Genomic DNA, 13570 nt, shown 5'->3' on the forward strand with positions numbered 1-13570 from the left:
CTGCTTCAAGTTATACACTACCAGAAAAGAGCTCAAAAGAGAATTGTGGTTTGCCCATTTCGTCCGCATATGCGCGGTAATTTTTATATGAAGCTATTATAAAACAACTATGTGAGCTGGTTACAGCCGTTGAAAAGTACGTGATGAGATGTAAAGAGCGTGAGGTATGTGTGTGTATGTGAGCAACTTTAAATCTGAATTCGTGTTTTCGAAGTTATGTTAGCTAGAAATCCTCCAGTGAAATCTTTAAAGCATCGACGCTGCTGACCAATTCCATGGCGAGAAATGATTGTGAGGAAAAAAGTTATTATGATATTCTTTTTGGAACTTCTCATTCGCGACTGCGAGCACTATGAGATACTGGATATCCCTTTCCGTCCCTCGGGGAGAGCAGAGGACATCGTCTTTGCCGGTGATGGTGGGGCCAACGAAGAGGACAAACCGAACGATTTGATGCAGCTGAGTTTCAGCGCTTACGGTGACGACATCGACATCCTGCTCCACAGATCTGTATCTCCGGAACTGCATCGGATTGAAGTAGAGATACACGGAAGTAACGACTCGGACATTCGAGACATCCGCTCGGTGTATTACGAGTTCGAAAATTATACGATGTCCGTTCAAGGTTTCAAGAACAGACACGGCCAGTTCGAAGGTTTCGTCATGGTGGGAAACGGCCGCACGTCCTATTTCGTGGAACCAGCCATCGTGTATTTTCCACACGATCACGCAGTCGCTTCTAAATCCATCGTCTACAAGGAGCATGAGATCATCATCGGCGATTCGAACGAACATAACCATAGTGAACATGACGATAATGAGCCGGATTATGTCAAAGATTACGTAAATGACTACGACGATAACGTCATGGATTATGCCGAAAATAACACCGATACCGAAAATATCGGGAAATCACCAGTAACCTTAGTTTTTAGGATGGAATTATTGGCACTAGCGTCATTCTACGAGGCGAAAGGAAGCGATACAGCAGCATCCATGTACTTGCACTGCAAAGCGGCGGACGTGATAATTCGTCGAACGGACTTCGGTTCCATGAAAGTAAGAATAATCCCTCAGAAGATAACAATTTTCAAAAGCAGTAGCGAACTCAACTACCCGTTCAAAAACGAATCATCTTCTCGCCATGAAACCCGTGATTTGGTTTTAATATTGGACGACTTCAGAAAAAATTATGAACTCAGTAACGATGCTGTTATGGCAATGTCAAATCGGTACTACGGTGATGCAACCGGAGCAGCCTACCCGAAGGGTATGTGTAAATCTCATAGAGGATACGCCATAATGACAGTATTAAGTTATAATAGCTATACAGAAACATATTTCAATAGAACATTAGGTTCCACTTTTCGGACATTCACCCACGAGACTGGACATCTAATTGGGTCCTGGCACGACACCCGAAAAGAGAGCAAAGAATGCAAACCAGACGTAACTATCGGTGCGTATATAATGGGACCAAAATCCGTCGAAGATGATGAAAATCTCCGCCGGTTTTCTCCGTGTTCCATCAGAAATATAACGATAAATCTTAAGGGTTTAATCAGAAGAAAATTGTGTAATAGACCGGTGCCCAGCCACAGTTGCGGTAACGGCATCAGAGAGACAGGAGAAGAATGCGACTGCGGTACGCCAGACATCTGCGACATCATCGACAAGTGCTGCACACCAAAAGGAGGTATCGGTACGGATCCCGAATGTACCTACAGAAGACAGCAAGAGCGGTTCTGCAGTGCTAGGGATGATGCATGTTGTACAGAGGACTGCAAAATCCAGAAAGCGGGAGAGGAGTGCGACTTCGGTCCCGACGGTTGCATCGTGCAGGAATGTGACGGTACTTCACAGAAATGCACGCCGTTGAAGAAAATCGCCGCTGCCGGTAAAAAGTGTTTCGCTAGAATGGGAGTCTGTAACTTCGGTTATTGCGGCAAGTCGTTCTGCACGAAGAACAACACGAAGCCCTGCGTTTGCAGCGGCGACGACGCCTGTCGAGTTTGTTGCCTGCGAGATGATGCGTCTTGCGTGCCGGCCAAAGACCTTGGAGCTTTCGATGGCGAGGATGTGTTCTTATCTTACGGCACCAAATGCGGAGCGAAAAAAAGGATTTGCAATATTTCTGGAGTTTGTGTGGTTGAAGTAACAACGGAGACTCCAAAAGTAGTTCAGAAAAAGAACACCCTGGCTTACGCATTCGGTATTACATCGATACTGGTGGTGCTTTCTCTGGCCGCCTTTGCCGTCTGGAAAAGTAAAAATTTGGGACAGAGCTGGTCGTCTTCAGCACCAATTATTCGCCAGTCGGAAAGCACGACTGATTCGCTGCAATCTCGACTTCAATTTAAAAAGAAAGTGCAGAGAAGAGTCGGCGGTAGGAAAAAAAAGTACGACGACCAGGGTCGTCTTAAGCGCACCATGGGTCCCCGGGCCAAATGATTTTTCTGAGGCCCTACCAGGCAAATTTACATGCATACTCCTCGAAAATTTCAATTTCAACTATGTCATTTTTGTGAGGCCTTTCTTATCTTGAGCCCCCCCCCCCCCCAGCCGTGCCCGGGTAGACCCATGCGTTAAGACTGCACCGACGACGGCACCACCGATGGTGGATTTCTTGTGTGCAAATGTTAAAAAAGTTTTAAAAAAAGTGTGATATTGAGTGTTATGTATTCGTCGTATGTGCGTGTGTATAAGAAAACAACGTAAATAATAAAGGAAAGACGTTTATCGCGAAGGATTTCTCAATGCTACACACAGAAAGAATACCCTTACAGCCAGAAGCGGATTAAGGTCGGTTAAGGCCAAGGACGCAAAAATTATGCATTATCGCTAAGCATTTTGGTAAGTTTGATAAATTCCCTAAATTTATCACTGTTACCACGATTATGCATAGTACTCAAATTGGTAAATTTAATAAGTACTGAAAACATTATCACTTTTACTAGTGATTACACATAGTACCTAAGCGTCGCGTCGTTGGTAAACATGACAAATCGTACTATATATATATATCAGTTTCCCAAACTTTTCATTCCATCTTGCCCTCTTCAGAAATTTTTTTCTCTCATCGTTCCCCCAACTCAAGTGAATATATATTGCATCATTATATCGGGGGTACTGCTGTAAGATTTGTTATCATTATATCGAGGTCCGAGGCTTGTGAGCGTAAACATGGGTACTCACAAGCAAGACGATACAAAGGCTACAGCAAAGTAGCATGGAAAGATGTATGCTAGGCATCACAAAGAGAGACAGAAAAACGAATTACTTGGATAAGAAACCACACAAAGGTATATGATATCATGGAAAAAATTAAACGTTTGAAGTGGAAATGGGCTGGACATTATTGCAGGAGAGACAGGACAACAGATGGACCACAAGCATTCTAGAGTGGTACCCCCGTGGTGTTAAACGTCCGAGAAGGCGTCCCCACGCAAGATGGATTGACGAGATCAGGAAAGTGGCAGAAGTCAACTGGATGGCTAAAGCATCAGACAGAGCAGAATGGAAAAATCTAGAGGAGACCTTCATCCAGCAATGGATTGGAAATGGTTGTTGCTGATGATGATGATATCGAGGTCCTACTATATTCAGTGACCTAGAATGTGTGCAACCAAAAGAGGGACTTGGAGGCAGGGGCATATTCATGGGAGGGAGAAAGGGCAAAGTGAGCTATAGCCCAAGGTGGTAAATTTCAGAAATCCGGGGTCAAGACCAGAATGGCTAAAAGGCAACAAAATTTTTATAGCCCGCAGGTGGCAAAGCCATAAATCATCCTCCCTTAACGGGAGTTGTCCGGTAACAGAGTGTGTCCATTTTGGGAGATTCCACTGTATTGGAATGGGGATACTAAAAAGGGACATCAATTCTCATGAAAAAAAATTGATAAATGGAAGAAAAATTATGAAATATGATTGATACTGTCGAAAAATTGCAAACAAGTGGGAAATAAAAGCTACTGCAAACTAAAGTGTATTTTACAAAGAAAGCATTGAGCATGAAAAATATGCCAGACAAAAATTTATATTTCAATTATAGTCATAATTAAAATTTGAATAAACATAAAAATAATGTTATTGTACATAAAATTTTATTTATTGACGTAAATATGTAGAAAAACGTCACTCCTCCGTTAATGCCATTCAACATACACATGCGCTCCGGGAGGGGGGGGGGATATCTATCTGTCTTCATAGCTTAGTTGGTAAAGCACTCCTCCAGCAAACGAGAGACCAGGGTTCAAGTCCCCGTGAGGGCAGAGATGAATTTTCCTTCCCCAAAACACTGATATCTCTTCATTCATTCAGTTTTCTGTATCTGTTGCATTAACAGGGAAGAGTGACATCTTTCTACATATACATCACCATCTGGTGGCCCTGATGCTATTAGCAGAAGGTTGCCCCCATCCATTACACAAAGCTATTAAGCATATACATACGCTCCAAGGGGGAGAATTCTGTCTACATAGCTTAGTAGGTAGAGCACCAGCCCCTTCATTTGAGGGGGGGGGGGCAGCTTTAGAAATTACACTAGAAATGGTATATATACATATATATATATATATACAGTCGAATCCCGTTATAACAAACTCCAAGAGACCAGAGAAAACACTTCGTAATAATGAAATTTCGTTATAAAGGAATTCCAGGTTTTTGCATTGTTTTTATGCAAACTTATCTGGGGGATTAGAAAAGCGTTCGTTAAAATGAGATTTTCGCTATAACGGTATTCCTTAAAACGGGATTCGACTGTATATATATATATATATACATACATACATTGAGTATATGTTCTTTGCCGCCCCCCCCCTTCCCAGGAAAAAAAAGTTGTAATGACAGCCCTGTAGAGCACTCGTCTGACAAACAAGAAACCAGGTTTCGAGTCCCCGTGAGGACAGATATGAATTTTCCTTCCCCAAAACACAGATATCTCTTCATTCATCCAGTTTTCCGTATCTGTGTTGCATAGACATAATTACTATGATATAATTTTTTAATGATAAAAAATTAACGATAATCCGCATGATTTTAGTCAAGAATAAAAATTAAAGTAGATACCAACCTTTTGAGTGAAAATACAGAAAAAAAAACACCAGACATTTTTACATTAAAAAAATATCACAATAGCCAAAATTATGAGAAAATATTGCAACGACCAGCAATGATAGGAGTTATTTGAAATCTATTCAGTCGTTTAAATTGCTTTAGTAAGTGGCAGAAATTGTTTTCGAAAAATCTAGACAAGCTAATACGTATCAGTGATCAAAATAAAATTGTTTGTATGAATCACGAACTTTTATTTACAAATATGAATGGAAGTCTAATGTTTCATCTTCTTCGTCTTTCTAATTTCTGCAGTTTCTTAAGCCTGTTGGACAGAGGAAAACAAAACATGTGAATCGAAAATTATAAAAAAAATCTACACATGGGTTATAATTAACACTTACTGATGCTATGTTTCGACCATACTTTCTGGAAGATAAACACGGGAAAGTTTTCTCTAAATTAGTTTGTTTTATCTCAATGTGTTGATCCAAACAGTCGACACCACTTATGAAAATCATGGGTAATGTTGTCATTTGGGTATTGCTATCATTTTTGCAAAGAATGGAATGGACTGATACCATAACAGGGAAGGGGGGGATGTGTTTATAGTTATCAGGACTTTGGATGATCTTAAAAAAATTTTCCGTTGAAATTTTTTTTTTGTGTATTCTGTGTGAAGCTGAGGTTTCAAACTTATTTTTTTTTCTAAACTTACTTTTTTCCCTGTAAGTTATCATTATCAGGCTACAAGAGTATGGAGGAGGCTAGAAGGTGTTCCCTCTTCTGAAGGTGTTCACAAATATTTCCGTACTTAATGTTGTAATCAGTTAGTAGTATTCACTGTGATCCATGTATGCGTGGAGCTGTTTTTGCAATGGCCTTCCTAAAGTGAAGGTAAATATATGACAAAAAACTGTTTCCTTCAGAGAGACTTTCTCAAGGGATCTATGAAACATATTATACATTAGAAAAATATCTTAATTTGTGATATACATTAGACAGTTCCATTCTAACACCTCCCAATAGCTGAAAAAAAATGCAGGATTTTAGCTCAAAATAAAAAAAAAAGTTCTGTTTTAGAATAAAATTTTAAAAAATGGAACGATTGAACATTTTGCAACCAATTTACGTGGGGGAAAAAAACAGAGTTGTCACTGTAAGGTTCAGGAGAAAAGAGGTTGGAAAAAGGCCGAGGAGAAAGAGGAGTCGCGAGAGAGAGAAACTAGAACGATTTGAGACATTCGAAAAAGAGGGAGAGTGTAAAAGTTTGTACCGAAGAGACAGGATAGTTTCGTTGGAGGTGTTGGATAATAAATTAAATAAAGTGTTGTTTTCTTCTTTTGGGAGTCTAAAATCCAGTTATTTCGTCCTGAAATCGTAGTGGAGGTACAGCAGAGGACCTACGACCGAGAAGAAGTCAGGGAAAAGTTTACTGTCACATTTTACCAATACTGTTTACCATGCATCCTGCTCTATCAAATGGGATGTATAGTCACTGTACTTACAAACAGGACTTTTTTTATATACACATCATTCGGTTATTGTTATCAGAAACCCTGAGTCCTGATGTAATCACATTAGGCGGCATGAACTGTATTTAAAATTCAATTTCACTTTGAAGTGTCCCAGAGTATAATGCCTATTCCTAAAAATGAAAAACAACAGTGTGCCTATCAGGTACTCAGGGACACACACATTTTGATATGTTTTGGGCATACATTCCAGAGGGCTATATTCCTTTACACGCCAGTTTTTGGATCGACAAGATAGGTTTTGAGGACAGGAGTTTGTGCACTCATTATCTAACTCATAAAGGATTTTATACAAGTATTTCCATATCATACTTTTCAATTAGAAGAGCTGGTGGAATATCATCATCCTCGTCATTACTATCAACAGAGCTGCTGCTTTCATCTTTCATCGAATGTTTTTTCTTTTTCTTCTTCTTTTTTTTCTTTTTTACCTATCAGAATGAATGTTGAGAGAGAAAGAGAATAAGGTATTTTATAAATTGATACACATACAAGCCATAATTTTTTCAAATGAAGCCAGAACTCAAGAAAAACTGTTTGTTTTTCTTTTTTCTGCAATGTTGAAAAGTTTTACTTCTTTGCTCATCTATGCATATTATATTTTATTCATTTATTCTTCAATTTTAAATTCATTCATTTATTATTACAATGAAAAAAAAAATAAATTAAAGGAGACAATGATGAAGGCTCGTTCTTGACATTAACAGTAACAACAATCAACATATACACAGGGTGTCCCACCACCAGATTTACAAACTTCTATGGGGTGTATCCAGATGACTCGAGAATCACAATTTACGGTTGAAAATGTTTTCCTCACGTGTTAGATGACATTGTATGGGAGTGGGAGCTCTGTGCATTGGCCTGCTTAATCGCCAGATTTATTCTGCCTTGATTACTTCCTATAAGCAAGACCAAAACTAGGATCTGGGTGCCCCAGGCACTGGATCATCATTATCAATCATTGGTGTCCCAAGAGGGAAGAGTCCATTATTCTGATACCAAGTAGTATAACACGAATTATGGATCATGTAGATGTGAAGAAGTATCATTCTGTGGAGATTTCCCAGAAGTTTTTCAACAGTGTTGGGAATGAAAGGCATGGTATATGTTGTCATTTTGAACCTACTAGAACCTGTAAGTAGGACGTTATGAGATACCAGGCATCTCATTGTTTGCAGGTATGATACCTGCAAACAATATTGGCCATATATAAATAAATGAGACGGCTGCACCCTATCTGTGATACTCTTTTAAGGAGAAAAAAGGAGCAGATGAGACCTTCTGGAAATATAGCCGGAAACTCAACATGAAGTTTTTGAAAAATAACACATAAGAGTTTGAATCAGAGCAGAGAATTGATACTCTCACCATGAGTTCAGGTGTTTTGTATAATTAAGAAAATTTACCAAGTTGTAAATGCTGCTCATGGGTGGAGATACAGGGCGTGGGGGGTGCCCCCCCCCCCCAGCATCAAAGGTGGAGTCAACTGACCTAATGTATATATGTATATATGAATTCACATCATCATCATCATGCCCCCCAGACTTCTAAGTCTATCTGCGCCTATGATGCTGCTGCATTTATTACTTCACTTAACATCATCTGATTATCACCAAAATAGTTGCTTCTCGGGATAGAGAATGCAGGACATTGTCCTACTTAGTGAAGTGAAGTTTCATCTCCTCCGCACACAGGACAGATAGACGAATCTGTGTAGATGTTTCACTATGTCAGCATGGGCGGTGATGATCTATATAGCCTGCCAAATCTGCTTCTCATTCAGTGAAATAAGTTTTTTTTGGTAATATTCGGTTGGGTTCCCAAGGCCAGTTTGGTTTGTCTGCAGTCCTGCCTTGAGTTCACTGAATTCCCTATTTTTCCATTCTAAATTGTGGGAAGGGGATGCCAAAATGGACACTGACTTAGAGTAAAAGAGTAATTTTCCACTTCTAGTTGCAACCTTGCTCCTGGGGCCTCTATACTGGGGGCATATGAGAACACACACTGATGCCCCCTCCGCTATTGACAGCACTGAGGAGCTAGTTGCACATACTGCAGGGAAGTCCTAGACATGCCCAGAATCCTTCAGAATGCTTGGAATTCTGTGTGTTGGAGATGCCAGCGTTACAGCTCGTGGACAACATTTTGGACAACTTGACCTCTGCTACTTTTGCACATTATTATTAGATGTACATTTATTATTAGAACACTTATTCACTTACGTGGTGTTTTCTGTGTATGCTACCACATTGCAATGTGATTCCAAATTGCCTAGCAGTACATTCTACCCCCCCCCTCCAGAATTTTGTAAAACTTTAATTGAGACACCCCGTATATGGGGTCATAAAGACCATCCATCCCTTTGGGAAAGAATGTAAACCATCTCCCAAGATGGTCTCACTGGGCATTCAGCAGTCACGTCTGTCTGTATATGGAGGGCAAAAAGGAAAGAAAAAAAATATATGCAAATAAACAGTACTGTATGCAGGATTTTCTCGGGGTGGGGTTCAACTTTTTTGATTCCCAACGCGGTAGGAACGCGGGACCCTATCCGCTCCAACTTCCGGAATTGAGATGAGTTTATCGGTGCACATCCAACAAGAAGGATTTCTTTCTGGCAATCAAAAATACACCTTAATCTTGGCTTCAGGAAAGGGAGGGAAGCCCCTTCCCGGCACATGCCAATGCAAATAAATGATTTATTGGTTATTAATATGCTGTAGTGAACAGTGTAATTGGGTTGTATGTAACTGCATACAAGCCTTCATTCATCTTTCAGGAACAAATCTATCTCTTAAGTCAAGATTCAACCATATTTGAAGAATACGAGTACAAAATAATTAATGAATCAAGTAGAACTCACCTTGTGTTTATGGTGCTTGTGTTTCGAGTGCTTGTGATGAACAAGTGACTGCTGTGATTTCCAATCACCTTGATTTAAAAAAGAAAGAAATTAGTATATGAACATGAAAAATGAAGATAAAGGCTATTGGAATAGAATGAATATTTATATAAAGCCAATATTTATACATTGCCAATTCATTGACATATGCTTTTACACTGAGCAACAGATGCAAAGCATACATAATTCCTTTCAGAGAGACAGAGATTAAATAAGGGGGGTCTTGCGAAAAAAATTATACCAGTTTTTATTTTAGAATTTAAACTATACAAATATGAAGTATAAAAAACATTGCCACAAAATGTAAAGTTGAAAGCAGCCCGTCACGGTTTATCAAATCAAGCAAGTGGCATACAACAGGGTACTAAATTATTTTAGTGGCCCACAACAGGTTTCCAAATTGAGGAAGTGACCCGCATTCTCCAAAAGCACTCTAGCCCACAAATTTCCATGTTTTTTTAAGTATCGTGTTAAAGGTCTGCCTGCTCTCTGCAAAGAGACTTTTTCAACTGGGAGACCGGCTCGTACTCACATTTTGAAGTAAGAAAAGATCCTAGGTGCAGTAGAAAAATGTCTTTTTGGGTCCTTGGGTTACCAGGCTATTGCAATTTGTTAATTCTTAAACTTCTTCCAGGCCCGTCATTTAGGGGGGGGGGCACAGCTGGCTTTTGAAAATACACTAAAAATGGTGTACATATATATATACAAATATATATATACATACATTGAGTACATGTGCTTTGCCGCCCCCCCCCCCCTGGAAAACCTTGACAAAAAGTTGAAATGACACGGCCCTGATTTCTCCCATCGTATTTAGATATTGAGCATAATAACCAGCTCGATTGCTCTTTGATGATCCATAATACGGAGAGAAAAAGGTATTATTTTTCTTGCACATATAGGAAGGTATATTTTAGACTATTTGTGCAGCCAAAGGTTCAATTAAGATTATGTAGGATGAAATTCTTATATAACAATGATAAAGGGACCAGGGAAAAGCCATCGTATTCAGAATTTATCATTATACATGGGAATATACAGTAAGAGTCTGTTATAACAACAGCTCACAATTAGAGGAAAATTTTCATTATAGCGGATTTCTCATTATAAATGAATTTCAATTTTTTGATTGAAATAAGCATAATGGGAAAACCTAAATGGGGAGGGGACCAGATAAATTAACCTTCTTTATCCTTTTATTTTGAGCTGTTTTGATGAAATATGCATTTAGAGTTAGCTATACTGCATTTAACTGCATTAAAGTTAAATTCATACACAATGTTGATTGTAGAACAAAATTTTGCACTTTGTGGAATGGAGCAGTTTCTGCAACTGGAGTATTTGTTGCACTATAAAAGTGTAATAAAATTTAAGACCTGTTTGTCCTTTGAGCAGTTTTGGAAGATTCTAAGAAATGTGTAAGAGAGATATGAAGGGAAAAGGATTTTTCAGGGGAAATGACAATGTCAAAACCAGAGGATGTGCCCTACCTGCCCCCAACAAACACACCAAAAGATAAAATGACATGTTTCTCCACCTCCTATACAAAGATAACAAGATAAGTTGCAGCATGTGGTCTTATCCATGGGGTGGGTGGGGTAGTGTGTGACATGCTCCATTTATAAACCTTAATGAATAGGGTGAAGAGATTTAAAAATAAAAATTCCAGTCCATTTTGTTTTCTTTTCCCTTCTTAAAGAATGGGAAAAGAACACGTACTTTTTGAGAATTTCTGTTGTCATTATAGTGAATGTGTGTTCTGATTTTCATTCAAAAAATAACTCGCTGTAAACAAAAATATTTTTTTTATCTTCCACATTAGCTCTTTCACAATCACTTGTAAATTACTCATAATAGTGAGATTCCCGTTATGAGCCATAATTCATTATAATGGACTTTTACTGCATTAACACACTAGGAAGTGCATCAGGACCAGATGTGTATAATATATATATTAAGCAATTATCATTATAAAGGGCATCGTTATTCAGAATTTTCACGGTGTTAAAAGAGATAGCATTAATATTTTTTAGTTTTAATAGATAGCAATAAATTTCAATATAAATTACCATGATACATATATACATATATATAGAAATGAAAACACACTTTTAGGGGACAGAATAGAAGTTCCAGGTGGTGGCAGTTCTGGTCCATAGACATCCTCTTGTTTCGTTCCACTTGTATCATCCTCTTTGGGTTCATTAGTCTCTTCTATCATACTTTCTTGTGCTTTTTCTTTGGACATTTTACCTTGCAGCACATTAATAGTCTCTACTTGAATTTCAGGATCTTTAACAGCTTTGCTTGTGGCTGGAGTTCTTTTATTAAGAGCATCCAGGTCCAAGTTGGCAAATACACCAAAAGCTTGTTTCTTTGTATTGTCAGAACTAGTAGTCGGTTTTGTCAGGTTTCTATTGTTTGCCTTCAGTTGAACTGGGCCCTCTGTTTTTGAATCCTGCTCTTTGGCTACAACGTCAGATAACTTTTCATTCTCAATTTCATCAGGTTCATCCGAGTCTTCTGATGAACTTGATTTGAATATATCTCGGAATAAGTCCATTGAAGGCTTCTCTTTCTCCTGCTCAATACTCTGAAATTATACGAATATGCCCAGTTTATGAGATATGCATACATTATGAAAATATACATTTTCAACAATGCAACTTTATAAATTAAGTCCACTGAAAAAAAATTGAAGAGCGTCACAGCATTATTCAACATATGTTACATTAATATTATCTTAAAAAGTCGTATTAAGTACAATGCATACCACTTAATGTGATCACATTATGGGACTTAGGGTTTCTAATAACAATAACCGATTGATAACTATATCTGAAAAAAATCCTGGTAGTAGGTATGATGACCACGTGTCTCATTTGGTTGAACTGGACGTATGAAAATGGGATAGCTTCATTTTTCTTCCCACATAACTTGTTTTGTAATGTTAAAACGCGTACCTTTTTTTATATTTCTACAGCAGTAGTTATATTATATTTTATAGTTCTAAAGCATAATCTTTTTCTCATTTAAGCTTAAGCAGCAAGTCTAATGAGCAGCATCTACTGTACATATTAATGATTCTTAGCTGTGTCCCCTCCCTAATCAATGGAATGTATTTCAACTTCTCCTTTGAATACAGAATAGGAACAGGCACAGGAAATTGCAAAAGTTTGGTGCTCTAATGATGAAGGAGTGCTATCTGATAACAAATTATGTTTCTAAGTTTTTTTCTCTGTCATAACATGATAGCCCATTCAGGTTAAAGAGACTATGCAAGGAAGGGGGGGAGCATAACATTGTATATTCCTGAATTATTGGGGAAGGACCCATTGCTCAAGGTTATTGATAATGCAGATCACTACTACATGCAACCTCGTAAGCATTGCTCTGTGAAACTTCTAACAAATTGGTGAATGCTGAAATGCATGCTCTGAGTGAATTCATGGCCCTAACGTATTTATGTTGTTGGAGTTGCGCTTGGTTAGTGTTTTTTCTGATGCTGTCATCTGTCTTCCATATTTTGAAGAAGATGGTAAATACTTGAATTTTTTATGTTATATAAGTATCATGTTGTGGGTTTGTACCTGCTCTCTGTGAGCAGATAGGCTATAGATCACTACTGGAATGCTACAGCATACTGTTAAGAGGGATCTGGAAATTTTGCCCCTGACATTTTTTCTGCCCGGACTATATGAGTGAGTGAGTGACTGTATGAGTGACCAGTAACTGTATAAGTGATCAAGTGAGTGACCGCATGAGTAAGTCAGTGTGAGTAACTGTATGGTTGAGTGAATGGCCATATAAATGATCAAGTGAGTGACTATGAGTGTAGGAGTGACCATATAAATGATCAAGTGAGTGACTATGAGTGTGTGAGTGACCATATTAGTGACCAAGTGAATGACCATATGAATGATCAGGTGAGTGACCATATAACTGGTCAAGTGAATGGCCATATGAGTGATGAAGTGAGTGGTCACTCACACTGTCAAGGCAAGAGCAATGTAAGGGGCGGAATGCACCAGGGACGAAACTTGTTGGAGGCGAAATTTCCATAAACCGTTCGAGAA

The 13570-nt window shown here is 38.6% G+C and overlaps 2 protein-coding genes and 1 non-coding gene across 3 annotated transcripts in view; 2 read left to right on the top strand and 1 right to left on the bottom strand.

Annotated features, from left to right (window-relative positions):
• The first annotated feature begins 285 nt into the window (after positions 1 to 285).
• Positions 286 to 4392, top strand: LOC149075011 (disintegrin and metalloproteinase domain-containing protein 10-like). The gene is made up of 2 exons (XM_089245989.1): positions 286 to 2175; positions 4345 to 4392. The coding sequence occupies exons 1-2, from the start codon at positions 286 to 288 to the stop codon at positions 4390 to 4392; spliced, it is 1938 nt and encodes a 645-aa protein (XP_089102115.1).
• TRNAA-AGC (transfer RNA alanine (anticodon AGC)) lies at positions 4199 to 4270 on the top strand. The gene has a single exon. It is a non-coding gene; the product is annotated as a tRNA-Ala (tRNA).
• Positions 4393 to 5284: 892 nt separating the features above from the next.
• The window catches only part of LOC149075013 (G patch domain-containing protein 1), a 29532-nt gene continuing 21246 nt past the window's right edge, over positions 5285 to 13570 (bottom strand). The window contains exons 14-17 of the mRNA XM_089246014.1: positions 11604 to 12087; positions 9456 to 9523; positions 6902 to 7020; positions 5285 to 5379 (exon numbers count right to left, since the gene is read on the bottom strand). Of these exons, the coding sequence (XP_089102140.1) occupies positions 5340 to 5379; positions 6902 to 7020; positions 9456 to 9523; positions 11604 to 12087 (711 nt within the window). The 3' untranslated portion in view covers positions 5285 to 5339. The remainder of the gene's footprint in view (positions 5380 to 6901; positions 7021 to 9455; positions 9524 to 11603; positions 12088 to 13570) is intronic.

This window comes from Pholcus phalangioides, unplaced genomic scaffold (assembly GCF_987345545.1).
Source record: "Pholcus phalangioides strain wild (caught in Gottingen) unplaced genomic scaffold, Ppha-v1.0 ptg000016l_1, whole genome shotgun sequence".
Taxonomy (NCBI): domain Eukaryota; kingdom Metazoa; phylum Arthropoda; class Arachnida; order Araneae; family Pholcidae; genus Pholcus; species Pholcus phalangioides.